Source organism: Vulpes vulpes, chromosome 9 (genome assembly GCF_048418805.1).
Source record: "Vulpes vulpes isolate BD-2025 chromosome 9, VulVul3, whole genome shotgun sequence".
Classification (NCBI taxonomy): Eukaryota; Metazoa; Chordata; class Mammalia; order Carnivora; family Canidae; genus Vulpes; species Vulpes vulpes.
The window spans coordinates 94,144,032-94,161,418 of NC_132788.1; the positions used below are offsets into that span (position 1 = coordinate 94,144,032).

Genomic DNA, 17,387 nt, shown 5'->3' on the forward strand with positions numbered 1-17,387 from the left:
GATTCCTTTTATTTTTTGTTTGTTTTTTTAAAAGATTTTATTTATTTATTCATGATAGAGAGAAAGGGGCAGAGACACAGGCAGAGGGAGAAGCAGGCTACATGCAGGAAGCCTGATGCAGGGTCTGATCCTGGGACTCCAGGATCACGCTCTGAGCCGAAGGCAGGTGCTAAACTGCTGTGCCACCGTGGATCCCTGCAGCTTCCTTTTGTTTAGTGTTGACATGGTATATCTTTTTTTTTTTTTTTTTTTAAGATTTTTAAAATTTATTCACGAGAGACACACAGAGAGAGGCAGAAATAGGCAGAGGGGAAAAGCAGGCTCCCTGCAGGGAGTCTGCTGTGGGACTCGATCCTGGACCTGGGATCATGCCCTGAGCCAAAGGCAGATGCTCAAGCACTGAACCACCCAGGCCTCCCTGACATGGTATATCTGTCTGTATCCTTTTACTTTCAGTGCATTTCTTTATTAAGAAAAAGGGATTTCTTGCAGACACAATATAGAAGGGTCTTGCTTTTCTGTCCAATCTGAAGGTCTCTGTCTTTTTATTGGTATTTTAGACTATATTTAATGCGATTATTCATATCGTTGGATTTGAATCTGTCATTTTGCTAGTTGCTTTCTATTTCTTCCATCTGTTCATTTTATTTTTCCTTCTCTCTCGCAAAGGTTTTGGATTGAGTATTTTATGATTTTGTTTTTAACTTCAATATTGGCTTATTATATATATTTCTTTTAAAATTTATTTTATATTTGAGGTGACTGTGGTGGCTTAATCAGTTGGGCATCTGATTCTTGGTTTCCAGTTGGGTCATGATCTCAGGGTTATGGGATTGGGCCTGCATGGTGCTCTGCACTGGACATGGAGTCTACTTGGGATTCTCTCCCTCTCTCTCCCCCTTTGCCCCTCCCCTTGCTCATGTTTTCTCTCTCTCTCTTTCTCTCTAAATAAATGAATGAATAAAGTCTTTAGATAAAATTTGTTTTATATTTGACCTACTGTTTACAGTGTATATCTTTAATTTCTTCCAATTTGTCTAATTTTACATATATTAGTAACCTACATTGTCACTCTTTTTTGCTTTAGACTGTTACCTTTTAGATTAAAAATATGAGAAATAACCATTTACAGTTACTCCCATTTTTATCATCTTGGGCATCCTGTTTCCTTGTATAGACCCAGGTTTCTGTCTAGCACCATAATCCTAATGACTGAAAGAATTCTTTTAACATTTTTTTTAAAGATTTTTATTTATTTATTTGACAGAGCAAGTGCATGAGCAAGGAGGGGGACAGAGGGAGAGAGAGAGAGAAGCAGACTCCCTGCTGAGCAGGGAGCCCAACACAGCCCTGGATCCCAGGATCCTGAGATCATGACCTGAGCCAAAGGCAAACTGACTGAGCCACCCAGGCACCCATCTTTTAACATTTCTTATAGCACAGGTCTTTTAGCAATGAATTATTTCAGGTTTGGTTTATGAAAAACAAGCATTCAGTTTTGGAAGATACCTTTCCAAGGTGTTTATTCTTTGTGACTTTTTTCTTTTATTTAGGAATATTAGTCTTCCTAGTTGGATAGTTTGTGATAAGTCTGTTATAATCTTGATCTTTGTTCCTGTTTTCCCCTGTGGTTGCCTCCAGGATTTTATCTTCAGGTTTTGCATTTGGAATATGCTGTGTTTAGGTGGTATCTTGGTATTTGTACTGCTTGGGGTTCTGTGAGCTTGATCCATGCTTTGATGTGGTTCATGAAGTTTGGAAATTTTTGGATTGTTATCTTTTAAAAATATTTCTTTGCCTCATTCTTTCTCTTTTCTCCTGGGATTCCAATGACATTTTTATTAGATTTTTGGGTATTGCTTCACAGCTCTTGGATGCTCTTGTTTTTGTTTTTGTTTTTTTTTGTTTTTTTCCTTCTTTTTGTTTCCTGTGTTTCATTTGGGCAGGTTCTTTGACCTATTTTCAGGTTCTCGGATATTTTCCCCCTGGTTCCATTAAATCTAATGTGGAGCCCTCAGTGGCATTCTTCAGTATCTTTTCTGGTTTTAATCTCTAGCATTTCTATTTGACTCTTATAGTTTCTTCTATTTGACTCTGTTGAGGCTCCCCATCTGTTCTTGCGTATTTTGAGTTTTTTCCACCATAGACTTGAACAGTATTCATAATTATTTTAAATCTCTTGTCTGGGAAATCTGAACATCTGGGTAATTTCTCAGTCTGATTGTTTTGTCTCTTGACAGTATTTTGGGGGGCACTTTTTGCATCTCTTAATTTTTGAGTGAATGTGGAACTTCACATGTAAAACAGTAGTGACTGGGATAATAAATATTTATGCCTGGAAGTGGGCATGTCTTCTCTCTTATTAGGTAATTAACGTAAAGGGTTGAGTCAGTTTAGGCTAGGGCTGAGCTAGTTTCAGCTTTGTGGTTACTGTCTTCAGTGCGGCACTGGCTTCAAATTCCTGTATTCCTTGTGTGTAGAGTGGGGGGTGGGGTGAGTGCCGGAGGGTTTCTCTCAGTGTTTTTGCTCCACCCTTAGCTTTTGGTCTCCTGGTGCACTTGTGCCCCCGAAGGATGTTTGTTTCTATGTGTGCTGGCCCCTCCCTTATCAGAAAGTGCTAGCCTGGAAGTAGATGGGAGTTTTGTTATCTTTGGTTTTTGGTCCTGGTTTAGGCTTAATTCTATGTGCATGGTTGAGTCTTTCTCAGTAATATCCTTCTTACAGTGGTAGGGTCTTCTGATGGTATCCTGCAGGATTCTGGGTAGGACTTCCTGCTCCTCTCCTAGGGTAAGAGAATATGTATTTTTACTATTTAAATTCAATTAACCAACGTAAGTACATACTTAGTTTCAGATGTAGTGTTCAGTGACTTATCAATTGCATAAGTCATCAGTGCTCATCACATCACATGCCCAGTTAACTCATCCTCCCACCCCCAAAAAAAAGGCAAAGGAGGATTTCTTCTTCTTCTTCCTTCTTCTTCCTTCATCTTCCTTCTTCTTCATTTTATTTATTCATGAGACACACACACACACACACACACACACACAGAGAGAGAGAGAGAGAGAGAGAGAGAGAGGCAGAGACATAGGCAGAGGGAGAAGCAGGCTCCATGCAGGGAGCCCGATGTGGGACTTGATCCTGGGACTCTAGGATCAAGCCCTGGGCCAAAGGCAGGCACTAAACTGCTGAGCCACCCAGGGATCCTTCTTCTTCTTCTTTCTTCTTTCTTCTTTCTTCTTTCTTCTTCTTCCCTCACTCCCTCCCTCTCTCCCTCCTTCTTTCTTTCTTTCTTCTTCTTCTTCCTTCCTCCCTCCTCCCTCCTCCCCCTCCCCCCCTCTTCTCCTCCCTTCTTCTCCGACCCCCCCCCCCCCCCAGGTTTTTATTTATTTAACAGAGATAAAGTGAGAGACCACAAGCAAGGGGGGAGTGGCAGAGTGAGTGGGAGAAGCAGGCTCCCTGCTAAGCAGGGAACCCAATGCCCATGCTGGGTTGATTTCAGGACCCTGGGATCATGACCTGAACTGAAGGCAGATGCTTACCTACCTGAGCCACTCAGGTGCCCTGGATATTTTCTTCTGAAACTCTTCACCAGCTGCAGCGGGTCTTTTTACCCAGGCCCTAGGGCTGACAGGGTTTGACACTCCTCCCCCACAGCAGCTCAGCTTTTGTTTGTGTAGTGTAGAAGGGCAGGCTAGGTTGGGGGAGCTGTCAGGGCTTCACACCTTTCCTTTAGTGGTGGCTTTGTCCCAAGTCTGCAGAAGGAGACTTTCCCACTCTGCTTACAGTCTTGTGAGCATCTGGTAAACATCTGTGCAGACAGACCTGCAAGTGGGTGTGAACTCCCCTTGTGTCTGTGGATGCTAGGGACTCTATACTCTCATACAACTCTTCTACTTAGCCTTTAGCCTGTCATTAAACTTTTTCTTTGAATTCTTTTAACTGCTAGTGTTACACCCTGCACGTCTCCCTCACATGCTCTGACCCAGGAGAGCCAGCGCTTACCTCCATCTAGAGGGCCATGTCTTGCTTTGGATTTCATTTTCTGTTTTCCTTTAGCTGTGCATTGCTTCCACCACCTGGGACTCAACTTAGGTGGGTGAGGATAATGACATGGCATCAGTAGATTTTCTTATGCTTCATCTTAGGTTACATGATTTGTGTATCATTAACAACCTCAGAAGAGGAAAGTTTTTTGGAAACTGTTTTGCTTATAAAAACTATTAAATTTTCTCTGATATTTTTAATGTGAATTACCTGTAATTAAGTACTATTAACAAAAAGTTCATTAATTCAGGGAGATTACTCTAGAAATTGGTAACAGTGGTTACTTCAGAAAGAAGTAGCTGGCTGGAGTATAGGGGTGGGAGGGAGCCTTATTTTTACGGTATATCATTTTGGATCAGTGAGTTCTGTACACATACATTTGTTTATTAATCTGTTAAAAAGGAATATAAAATTTATAATTACAGTAGAACTACATTATAAGTTTCTAATTTTTTTTTATATCACCTTATTTGTAGAAGGTTTGGTTAAGAGTAAGTCAGAGAGGGGTGCCTAGGTGGCTCAGTTGGTTAAGCATCTGCATTGGCTCAGGTCATAATCTCAGAGTCCTGAGATGGATGCAGTCCTGCATTGAGGGAGTCTACTTCTCCCTCTGCCTGCAGCTCCCCCTGTTTGTTCTCACTCTCTATCTGTGTCAAATAAAAAATAAAGTCTTTAAAAAAAGGGTAAGTCAGAGAAGGAGAGGTGGCTGGAGACAATGAAGAAGAAAGGAAAAAAATTTTTTTTATTTGGTCTTGCAGAGATCTAAGGCAGTGAGTGAGCTTTCAGTGAACTCAGGGGCTTCTCTATAGTGAGTCTAATTTTTATAGGTTATTAGACTGATGGATTTTGCCCAAATGATAAGTTTGTGTTTTGCTTGGAGAATGTTCTAAATAAGATGTTTTTTCTTCTGGATGCTTCTTCAGAAGTGATGGAAGGGCCCTAGACGTCATTATTTTCATGTTTTACTGTATATATCCAACTTTAAGTTTGATTTTGTTACTGGATGAGATTCAGTAAGTTATCCCTGGAGCTCTGGATGTGATTTTACAGCAGGCTCACTGAAGCCAGCCAGTGAAAATTTATCAACCACATTCCTGCATCTAGGATAGAAAGGGCAGTTGAATGGATTACATTTAATAGAACTCTTTGGATAGTGATGTTTCTATTTCTTTTAACTCTCACATGCCCACCCTAATTGCCCTCAACCTAAAAATAAGGGGTAAGCAAGCAGGGTGCTTTTATGACACTTATCAGAGTAGGAAAAGTTGCTTTCCCCGCCACCCCAAGGTACAGTTTTCCTGCCCCAGATCTGGAAACAATGATTTCTCAAAGCCTCCCTCCACTTCACAGCACGGGTGCTAAGGATCCTTTTTGCTACTGTATCTGTCATTGTTTTTAGGCCTTTTTGTGGATACACTCTACTTTTTTCCATTTTACCCCATCCAGTTTTGTTTCTGTATTTTTATCTTCTTATTGCTCCTGTAAAACATCTAAATATCCAAATACCTGGAAATAAAACTAGTGTCATACTACTTCTAAAATGTCACCCTGGGAAACCGTTCTCAAAATACTTTTTCAGGATGTATGTATTGATTTTTTTTTCATCTTCAGAAATGTTATCTTCCCAATCATTGTTTATTATCAGCTCTATATGGCTCTGTTGTCAATGTCAGAGAGACAAAAGATGCCTTTCTCTTATATGTGAATAACAAACAATAATATTTTTGTGACTTTTGTTCATTCAAAACATTGTTCTAGATGTTTGATGAGCATCTAGCACATTTTTGACCCTTAGACACAAATAGTTGGCAAATTTGTGAATAAGTCACTTAATTTTTCTGAATTCTGTGCCTGGGTAGTTCTATTTGTGGGAGTGATAGGATCCCTTCTCCCCAGCATTTCAGAAGGTTTTCAGGGCTAAGAACTGGCTTCTATAAAATGTTTTAACATAGGACAGTGGTTCTCAAAGTGTGGTTCTTGGACCAGCAGCATCCTATCACTTGGGCCCACATGGAATTAAAAACTGGGTATGGAGCTCAGCAGTCTGTGTTTTAAAAGCCCTTGCAGGGATCCCTGGGTGGCGCAGCAGTTTGGCGCCTGCCTTTGGCCCAGGGCGCGATCCTGGAAACCCGGGATCGAATCCCACATCAGGCTCCCGGTGCATGGAGCCTGCTTCTCCCTCCGCCTGTGTCTCTGCCTCTCTCTCTCTCTCTCTCTCTCTCTCTCTCTGTGACTCTCATAAATTAAAAAAAAAAAAAAAAAGCCCTTGCAGGTGACTTTGATGCACCCGAGATTGAAAAACATTGGTCCAAGGGACTAAGTAAGTCCTCAAAAGTATGATAACTAGATACTGCAAAGTTTCTTGTTTGGTTGGTTGGCCTTCTATCACAGAGCATTGCAGCCAACTTTATTGGCCACCAGAGGGCAGTGTTGGAACAGGCTTGACTTTTTCACAATAAGGTGCCCTTGCACTGAGATCATGCTGAACCCCCCCCCCCAGGCCCCCGCATTTTGCCCAGAGTGACTCACTGTGTCCTGTGTCTGTCTTTCTCACAGCACACATGCCCTCTCAGCTTCTTGCTACTAATCTTCTCTGCCAAATTGGCTTACCAGCTCTGGGACTCTGAAATCACTTGTAAGAGAAGAGATTTTAAAACAGTAAATTTGAATATTTATATTTCTCAGAGTGTGTGATTAAGTCTAAAAAATTTGTAGTGCTTTCAGTGCTATAGGTGTTTAGCTGAGAAAGTTCTCATTTCATGAGATAGGTGTTCCTCTAGAGGAATTAGTCAGTGAACGAAGGCTGTGTTGTATCTTTTGAATTAGGGTGTAGGCAGTAATGCACAGTGAGCCTCTTTCCTACTCTAAAACCTAATTGTTGGGCAGCCTGGGTAGCTCAGCAGTTTAGCGCCACCTTTGGCCCAGGGCATGATCCTGGAGACCTAAGATCGAGTCTCACGTGGGGCTCCCTGTGTGGAGGCCGCTTCTCCCTCTGCCTGCGTTTCTACCTCTCTGTCTCTCTGTTTCTCATGAGTAAACAAATAAAATCTTTAAAAAAATAAATAAAATAAAACCTAATTGTTGGGGCGCCTGGATGGTGCAGTCAGTTGAGCATCCAACTCTTGGTATAGGCTCAGCTCAAGATCTTGGTTGAGCTCCCAGCTCAGCACAGTCTGCTTGAGACTCTCTCTCCCTCTGCCCCTCCCACTCTTTTATCTCTCTCTGAAATTAGTAAATCTTTTTTAAAAATTTAAAAAATAGGGGGCGGAAAAAAAATAAAAAAATAAAAAATAAATAAAAAATAGGGGCCGGGTGGCCACGTGCTCCGGACGGTCCCAGTGTCGCCTGGGGGGGGGGGGGGCGGGGGGGGTGTAAAATTTTTTTTAAAAATAAAACTTACTGTTTTTATATTATAATGTTTGTTTTAATTTTCTCCTGGGCTTGGATTTTTTTTTTTTAAGACTGTTAGGTGTTATGTCGAATCTTAGTCTCTGTTTTATCTTCTGACTTCCTTGTTTTGCTTTTATTTTATTCTAGTAAGTTGCTTATTTCTTATACTCACAATTATTACTTAGTCTACTAATGTCACTTAAGCTAGATTTTTATATAAGGCAAAAGCTAATTTCAGTGGTCTCCCAAAGTTAAAGATTTAGTAGTGATCAATGTATAGTTAGTCTATAGGTTGATCAATCTATAGTTGAACAATCTGTAATCAGTGACAGTGAGAATAATATGGTTTTTAAGGTTTACTTAACACTATGTAATTGGCAAGAGTACTGCCTCCAGTATTACTAGATTTAGTCCTCATGATAACCGTGGAAGGTAGATATTATCCCATTTTCCAGGGGAGGCTGTGAAGGAAAAGCAGGAGGGAGTTGCATTTGATCATTTGGTTAATAGTGACAGACCACAACTGAACCTAAATCTCCTGATTTTAAACCGTGTGTTCTTTCTGTGAAACCATTCCATCTTCATGGATGCATACTTTCTGCTTAATTTAATGTCCTACAGATGCTATTTTTCAAAACCAAAGATTCACTTAACTCACAAGGCAAAATTATTAGACATGTAAGTACTGTTTTCAAGAAATGTAAATGACAGTCTTACTTCATTTGTTTAAAAACTTGAACTTTGGGATCCCTGGGTGGCGCAGCGGTTTGGCGCCTGCCTTTGGCTCAGGGCGCGATCCTGGAGACCCCGGATCGAATCCCACGTCGGGCTCCCAGTGCATGGAGCCTGCTTCTCCCTCTGCCTGTGTCTCTGCCTCTCTCTCTCTCTCTCTGTGACTATCATAAATAAAAATTAAAAAAAAATCTTTAAAAAAATAAAAAAATAAAAAATAAAATAAAAACTTGAACTTTGAACCTGAGCACTCTGCTATGAATTCATATGAATTTGTGAAGTTTTCTACTTTCCTAGATAACTCTTTCACATCTTCTTTCTGTTCCAACCTCCAGCACTTGTTCTCCTGTTCATATTCTCAGCCAAAGACTTTTACAACAAAGAACCAATAGACTCAGTCAGAAGAGAAATTCTTGCATGGTATCCCTGCTACGTCTTCTACATATCTACCTTCTCCTGTGCTCTTTACTCTGCTCTTAACACTTGTTACTGGTGAACTGTGCTCTCACTCAGGATACTGCTACAGTAGTTATCTCTTCTCTCTCTCATCAGTTGTGTTGTTTCAGCTGGGTTATTCATCAGCACCAAACATACTGTAATTTTTTCCTTAAATAAAAAAATCCTGTCTCAATTGGCTGTCTAGCTCATTTACTACTTTTTTTCTGTTCCTTTGAAAAAGATGCCTCTACTACCTGTCCAGTTCTTTTCCTCTTGTTCTGTCTTGAACCCCCTCCTGTCCTGCAGTAGCCCATGCCATACCATCCAAACTGCTCCTTGTACATTTTGGAGCATGAATCCTGAAAAAAAAAAAAAAAAAAAAAAAAAAAAGAATCCTGGATGGCCCCAAGATTTTAGCATGAGCAACTGAAAGGAAGAAATTGCCATATTTAAAATTGGGAAGGCTCTAGAAAGAGTAGATTTTGAGGGGAATATAAGAAATTCTGGTAATTTCAGGAATTGTCAAGTATGAATTACATGACAGCATAGAAGATTCTCAAGTTGAGAAGAGCAGTAGGCAGCTTGATAGGAGTTTGGAGTTCAGAGGACAGTTCTGGGCTGGAGATACCAACCAGGAGGTTGATGATATTTAAAAGGTGGTAGTTGTAAAGCATGTCATTTTCAGAATGTTTTACTTTTGCCATATAAAAATAAGTTACACCACTCTTTTCAGTGTATCCAAATGCTTCTAAATATATAACATTTTGATTCTCCTCATCATCTATTTTAAAAATGCATGAACAAGCTGTTCTTTATCATTGGAAATGTAAATCCTTCTTTTGATTTCTTGAGCTCTTATTTCTAGTCTGGGTCTATCATAGACTTTCATCTTGTGCAGTACATTTTTATACTTGAAAAATTTTTTTTCTTGATTGTTACTATATTTTTGTAACAAAGTATGTGTGTAAGCTTAAAGTTTAATTTAAAAAGTTCCTGTAACCAAAAAGAAAAGAAAAGAAAAAGTTCCTGTAACCATAAGGCTTTTTAATATTAACTTGATCAAGAAGAAGAGTTATTATCATAGTTACTAGTGGTATACAGTTGATCACATATTACAACTTTTGGTAAATCATTACCATATAAAAGTTGAATTTGATTGGAAATGTTTTTCTTGGGGATCCCTGGGTGGCGCAGCGGTTTGGCGCCTGCCTTTGGCCCAGGGCACGATCCTGGAGACCCGGGATTGAGTCCCACATCAGGCTCCCAGTGCGTGGAGCCTGCTTCTCCCTCTGCCTGTGTCTCTGCCTCTCTCTCTCTCTCTCTGTGACTATCATAAATAAATAATTTTTTTTTTGAAAAAAGGAAATGTTTTTCTTAATGATGAGGAATAATATTTTTCTCAGATCATGAATCTTTGGATCATTATTTTTTACTAGGATGAAAGAAGATTTAGTAATTTCTATTCTTACTACCTTTTTAAAAAAAATTATTTATTCATGAGAGACAGAGAGAGGCAGAGACACAGATAGGGGGAGAAGCAGGCTCCTTTCAGGGAGTCCGACGTGGGACTTGATTCTTGGATCCGGGATCATGCTCTGAGCTGAAGGCAGATGCTCAACCACTGAGAGCCACCCAGGCGTTCAATCCTATTGCTTTTTTTAAAAAAAATGCTTATTTAGAGAAAGAGTGTGTGTGCAAATGGGAGGTGGGCAGAGAGAAGAGAAAATCTCAAGCAGATTTTCTCTGAGTACGGAGCTTGATGTGGGGTTCAAACCCAGAACCTTCAGATCATGACTTGAGCTGAAATCAAGAGTTGGATGCTTAACGGAGCCACCCAGGCACCCCTATTCCTATTGTTTTAATAGACTTAATAGCCAAAAACGTTTATTCACATAGTTAAGTATGTGGGAATGGAAGTCTTATTATGGCAATATCCTCCATTCTTTGAGTTGCATGTTAAAAATTCTATAAGTCAGTATTAGAAATTATTTTCAGTGTCCTATCAGAAGACAACTATATTATGACCTATTTCAATTTTGATGAGAGCAACGAATTGGAAACTGTCTAACCTGGAAGAGGATTTTACTCAGTCATTAGATAATTCACTTCGTTTAGGGGCTTGTTCTCATTTCATGGATGTGTGATGTTTTCTTTTATCCTTCTGAGGGAAATGAGGTAATTTTTTAAAAAGTCTCCTATTTGTTATATCAATTTGTCTCCCTGAGTGATATTTATTCTCTTTGAATGTGATGCCATACTTTTTTAGTAATAGTTTTCCTGTTATCGTGTGTGTGTATGCATGTGTTGTGTGTTTGTGTGTTTTATAAGGGTATTATGCCATATTTGCTTTTATTTTTTTCTTACTATGTCCTGGCATCTTCCCATTTCAGTACATGAAAAGCTACTTCATTTGTTTTAAAGTTACATATTATTTCACAATTTAGAGAATCTGTCAGTATTTGTTACTTTTTAAACAATGCCATAATAAACATCTCATTAACATTCATTTTTGTGTACTTTTATGTCTTTCTCTGAACTACATACCTAAAATGGATTGTCAAGTTAAATATTTCAAAATTTGATAGACTGCCAAATTGTCTCAAAACGGATGTTCCAATTTATATTCCTCTAGTGGTATAGGAGATTAACTGTTTTCTTACACTATTGCCAACAGTCACTTTTATTAAGTTTAAAAAGATTTTATCACTCTCATGACCAGAAGATGATATTTTTTGTGATTTGCATTTTCCTGTAATCTATATCTTATTTTATTATTTTATAATCTGCATTTTAAAATGAGGCAGATTTTAAAAATATGTATTCTTTCTTGAGCTAGAAAGAATAAATTTTATAAGTTTACTTTGTGGGAGTAAAAGGAAATTTATGCCAAACATGTTCTATCCCATATTTGGCATAAATATGGGCTAGAACGTTTAGTATCTCTCTGGGTAAGTAAAACATGGTACATGAAGCCCCAGCATGGTGCCTCGTTCATAGTGGGTATTTAATTTAAAAAAGTCTGTTGTCTTTCAGTCCTTGATTTCCTTTTTCTTCCAGTTAATTCGCATTCTCTTTTCGGGCTGCCCTTGTTCTTTAGGGTGTTCTCTGTAGTTCTTTCTCTGTTATCTGAGATAACAGAATGAAAGATCTTTTCAGTGAGTTTATGTGAAAAATTTCTGCCTCAGATTTGTGGGAGTCAGAAGGGTGGATAGTGTAGTTTCTTGTCTTTCAAAGTAAAATCTTGCATTTTATATTTTTGTAGCATACATTCTAGATTTTTATTTGTCTTAATGAAAAATATCTCCTGTTAGCTTCTTGAGAATGACTCATGGGAAACTCTTGGGTTGGCAAGTTGATTGCAGAACTAGACAGGTCGCTGAAATGTTAGAGCCTTTGAGAAAAGGTTGTACATCTTTATATTAATCTGTATAGTCAGTGCAATTTCATTCGGGATATAGAAGAGCAAAAGAACCACAATAACCAGAACAATTTTGGAAAACACTTAGAGGACCTACATGACTTCTTTTAAAGACTGTACAGATTCACTTATCAAGATGGTATAGTACTGGAAAAATGAAGAGATTTATAGGCCAGTGGAATAGAAGAGAGAGTCCAGAAATAGATCCACACGTAATATGGATGGATATTGATTTTTCAACAAAGATGCAAAGGCAATTAAGTGGAATAAGGATAGCCTTTTCAACAAATGATACAGGAATGATTAGATGTCCATATGCAAAAATACAAAATCTAGGGACGCCTGGGTGGCTCAGCGGTTGAGTGTCTACCTTGGGCTCAGAGTGTGATCCCGGAGTTCCGGGATGGAGTCCCACATTGGACTTCCTACATGGAGCCTGCTTCTCCCTCAGCCTATATTTCTGCCTCTCCCTCTCTGTGTCTCTCATGAATAAATAAATAAAATCTTCAAAAAAAACCCAAAACAAAACAAAACAAAATCTAGACCATATCTAACATCATATACAAAATTTATCATGTATCACACGCCTCAGTATGAGATCTAAATTTGAAAGCTATAAGAGTTCTAGAGGAAAACATAGAAAAATCCTATGACCTTGGGTTGGACAAAGATTTCTTTTTTTAAAGATTTTATCTATTCATTCATGATAGAGAAAAAGAGAGAGGGGCAGAGACACAGGCAGAGGGAGAAGCAGGCTCCACTCCAGGAGCCTGACGCGGTACTTGATCCCAGGACTACAGGATCATGCCCTGGCTCAAAGGCAGGCGCTAAACCGCTGAGCCATCCAGCGATCCCCTGAAGATTTCTTTTTAAAATTTTTTATTGAAAAATTTTTAGGGCAGCCCCAGTGGCTTAGCGGTTTAGCGCTGCCGTCAGCCCAGGGTGTGTGATCCTGGAGACCTGGGATCGAGTTCCACGTCAGGCTCCCAGCATGGAGCCTGCTTCTCTCTCTTTCTCTCTCTCTCTCTCTGTATCTCTAATAAATAAATAATATTAAAAAATTTTTTAATATATTATTTTTTAAAGATTTTATTTATTTGACAGAGAGAGAGAGCACAAGCAAGGGGAACAGCAAGTAGAGGGAGAGGGGGAAGCAGAACAGGGAGCCTGATGAAGGGCTTGATCCCAGGACTCTGGGATCATGGTCTGAGCTGAAGGCAGATGCTTTTTTTTTTTTTTTTTTTTTTTTATGATAGTCACAGAGAGAGAGAGAGAGAGGCAGAGACACAGGCAGAGGGAGAAGCAGGCTCCATGCACCGGGAGCCCGACGTGGGATTCGATCCCGGGTCTCCAGGATCGCGCCCTGAGCCAAAGGCAGGCGCCCAACCGCTGCGCCACCCAGGGATCCCTGAAGGCAGATGCTTAACTGACTGAGCCACCCAGGCACTGCCATGTTTTTTAGATTTTTAAGTAGGCTCCATGCTCAGCATGGAGTCACTGTGGGGCTAGAACTCACAACCTTGAGATTAAGATCTGAGCTGAAACCAAGAGTTGGTCACCCAGCCGACTGAGCCACCCAGGAGCCTCTAGAGAAAGATTTCTTAGATACCTCACTGAAAGCCTAAGAAGGCATGAGGGAAAAGTGAAAAACCAGAGTTCATCAAAATTTAAACTTTTGCTCTGCAAAAGATAAAGTTAAAATGAAAATCCGAGGCGTCTGGGTGGCTCAGTGGCTGAGCATCTGTCTTTGGCTCAGGTCATGATCTTGGGGTCCTGGATTGAGTTCCCCATTGGGCTCCCCACAGGGGGCCTGCTTCTCCCTCTGCCTGTGTCTCTCTGCCTGTCTCTATATCTTTCATGAATAAATAAATAAAATCTTTTAAAAAAAAGATTGAGGGATCCCTGGGTGGCGCAGCGGTTTAGCGCCTGCCTTTGGCCCAGGGCGCGATCCCGGAGATCCGGGATCAAATCCCACGTCGGGCTCCTGGTGCATTGGAGCCTGCTTCTCCCTCTGCCTAGGTCTCTGCCTCTCTCTCTCTCTCTCTCTCTCTCTCTGTGTGTGTGACTATCATAAAAAAAAAATAAATAAAAAATAAAAAATAAATAAAAAAATAAAAAAAGATTGAAAATCCAAGTTACAAGCTGAGAGGAAATATTTGTAGAATTCATCTGATAAAGGGTTGGTATTCAGAGTATATAAGGAATCCTCAACACTCAAGAGGAAAACAACCCAAATGAAAATGATCAAAAAATTTGACCATTCAGTTCACTAAAGAAAAGGATGGCAAAACACATGTAGAGATGCTTTTAGCATCTTCAATTATTAGGGAATGAGGCACAACTGTATTCTATTAGAATAACTAATATTAAAGAACAAAACCAAAAACTGTTCTCTGCTTCCAGAAGTGATACTGGTGACCATGTAATTCTCGCCCTCAGAAGCAATAATGATGCCCTCCCTGGACTTTTTATGTGAGAGTTGGTTTTATTTATTTATTTATTTATTTATTTATTTATTTATTTATTTATTTATTTAAGATTTTTATTCATTCATGAAAGACCCACAGAGAGAGGCAAAGACACAGACAGAGGAAGAGGCAGGCTCCATGCAGGGAGCCCGACGTGGGACTCGATCCCGGGTCTCCAGGATCACGCTCTGAGCTGACAGCAGACACTTATCCGCTGAGCCACCTAGGTGTCCCATGAGAGTTGTTTTATTTTTATTTTTTATTTTTTATTTTTATTTTTTAAAAGATTTTATTTGTTTATTCATGAGAAACAGAGAGGGGAGAGAGAGAGAGGCAGAGACACAGGCAGAGGGAGAAGCAGGCTCCATGCAGGGAACCTGATGTGGGACTTGATCCCAGGTCTTCAGGATCACGCCCTGGGCTGAAGGTGGCGCTAAACCGCCAAGCCCCCTGGGCTGCCCATGAGAGTTGTTTTAAATGGTCCTGTGCCCTTGTAGCATTGGATTTGAATCACAGATATAGAACCTGTGGTACTTCATAATGGTTTTATGGAATATAATGGTAATTTTGACAGTTTATAGAACAGAAAAGATTTCAGCATTCTTTTTTTTTTTTTTTTTAAGATTTCAGCATTCTTATTGAGAAGGGTGGTTCTATAGAGTAGAGTTTGAGTATCATAAAGTTGAATGACTTTGTTCTGTTCTGTTTTTCTGGTTTCCTTTTATTGAGTCTTTAACTTTTAGACAGATTTTTATCTGCTTTAAGTTCCTGCTGTGAAGAGTAACAGAATTCTACCTGGTTAGATAGTGTCGAATCTGTGTTTCCTGTCGCTGTCACCTTGAGTAATTATCCTTTGTGGTTGTTGCAGGTGCTCCATCGAAACCAACAGGGCTAGCCAACGGTGATCATGGAATAGAAGGCAATGATACTGCAGGTAAGTGGATCCCAGCATTCCCTAAACAGTCACAGTAAACACCTTGATGAGCTCCTATGAGGATTGAATTCTTGTCACAAGAATTATTTCTGAGGGTATTATTGTTCTTGCTGGATGTATACAAATCCAGGGCCATCTGCCATATAACATCTCCAACAGCAGAAAAGAAGAGTGAATTTCCTTTGACTTTTCTTGACTATTGGTTGTAGTTTGATCCACAAGAGCTGGATCAATCTTAAAAATACACTTATAATAAGATACAAACTAATCATCATCAAAATATGTTATATTGGAGAACTTTGGCCGCTACAGCTCTTTTATACAGTGCACTTAGCTTACTTTCTATGGCTTGATGTTAGGAAACCTGTGAGCTGCAAATTAAAATTCTTCAGTCTTTTTCTTTTCACTTTTACCCCTGTTTAACTGTTACTTTTGAAATCGGTTTCTAACTCCTAGCCCATGAACTAGGTAGGGCTTTGATACTCCCATCAGCTAATACTGAGCTCCTGTGGCTTCCCACCTCATAACTAGCACCAGCCCCCGACCTACAATGTGTCTGTATTGAGCAGAATTCTCGAAGCAGTAGCAGGGTTCATAGGAATGTATTATGCAAATCTTCTCTTAGGTAGCTGGTAGGAGAGTCAGGTTGTATTTTTGTGAGTAACTGCACTTACTTTGCAGTTGTGATCAGGCTGACACTGTTGACCCAAATGAAAAGACATGTAATGGTCAAGTAAATTGTTCTTTGCCACATAGTGTGCTCTTAACTGGGGTATAACATTTGGTTGGCATTCCTGCATTGGAGGCAAGCACTAGGTATGGGTTGTGTCAGTGTCTGTCTTGTATGCATGCCTCAGCCTGGAGAAGACTTTTCTTGAGCCGCCATACAATTTCTTGGTTTTTAAGGCTTCTAGAGAGCCTTCTGTTAGGAACAGCAATTAATCCAGGATTTATCCTTTATTCTCTGACCTTTGGAAATGTTGTATATATCTTTGTACCATAGATTTACAGATGGCTGTTTTCCATTTGTGTCAAATGTAGTTTTTACCCAGTGACATTGACATCCTTATTAGTAGCTCATAACTTAGAAACTCTTTACTTTGAATGGTAAAAATAAAAATAACCAGAAGTGCCACTTTATCTTCTAGTTTTGTGAACTGAAATTTTTTATTTCCTTGATCATCTTTGCTATATTATTGACTGTTTCTGTGCTTGCTTCGAAAGCCAAGTCATCTGTGTAATACAGTTTTAAGGAAGCATGTAGGGAAATATCCTGGTGATTAAAGGAGAAGCTTGAATGTGAACTTTTAAAAAAATGAGTTAAGTTCAGCATTCTTCAACCAGGAGGGCATGCCAGGGAAAAGAAAGGCTTGGAGCAGGTTGATTGGATGAGCCAGTTGAAAGAGCCGGTGCCATTTGCACCCAGAAAGGAAATAGCTATCAAAGTTAGAATATATTTTGTCTCCAGCAAGATGTCAAGTATGACCAAAAGAGGCACAAACTCTGTGTATTGGTTGCTTCCCATCCCAACTCCTAATAGCATAGGGGGAAAAAAAAAAAGAACTGGAAAAACATACAGCCTGGCCCTTACTGTTTTCAGACTTTTAGTTCCCTGGTGACAAAAAAGAACTCAGATATTTATGAACTGCCCAGTGACATTATGGCAGCAGTTAGACTGTAGTTTGCATACCTGGGAAGATGTGTGCATTCTGCATTTGACAGCTTGAAGATCTGCATGCTTCACCAGGGGTGGGGAAGGAACAGGGAGGGGGACTGAGAGTGCATGTTTCTGGAGCATGTTGTGACCTTATTCTAATTTGGCCATTACTAAAGCAGAGCACGTAGCCCAGTACCATTTGAAAATTCCCATTGCTGTTTTGTTCAGGATTTTGTCTCTAGTCCTAATTGCAGACCAGCTCTCCACTGATAGCTATAAAGGGTTTATGAGCATCTTGCCATG

The 17,387-nt window shown here is 39.8% G+C and overlaps 1 protein-coding gene across 50 annotated transcripts in view; it reads left to right on the forward strand.

The window, feature by feature from the left end:
* MAP4 (microtubule associated protein 4) overlaps window positions 1–17,387 on the forward strand; it is a 199,713-nt gene that overhangs the window by 74,566 nt on the left and 107,760 nt on the right. For all 50 annotated transcript variants that reach the window (XM_025988942.2, XM_025988995.2, XM_025988934.2 and 47 more), the window contains one exon: window positions 15,362–15,427. In XM_025988942.2, the coding sequence (XP_025844727.1) occupies window positions 15,362–15,427 (66 nt within the window). The remainder of the gene's footprint in view (window positions 1–15,361; window positions 15,428–17,387) is intronic.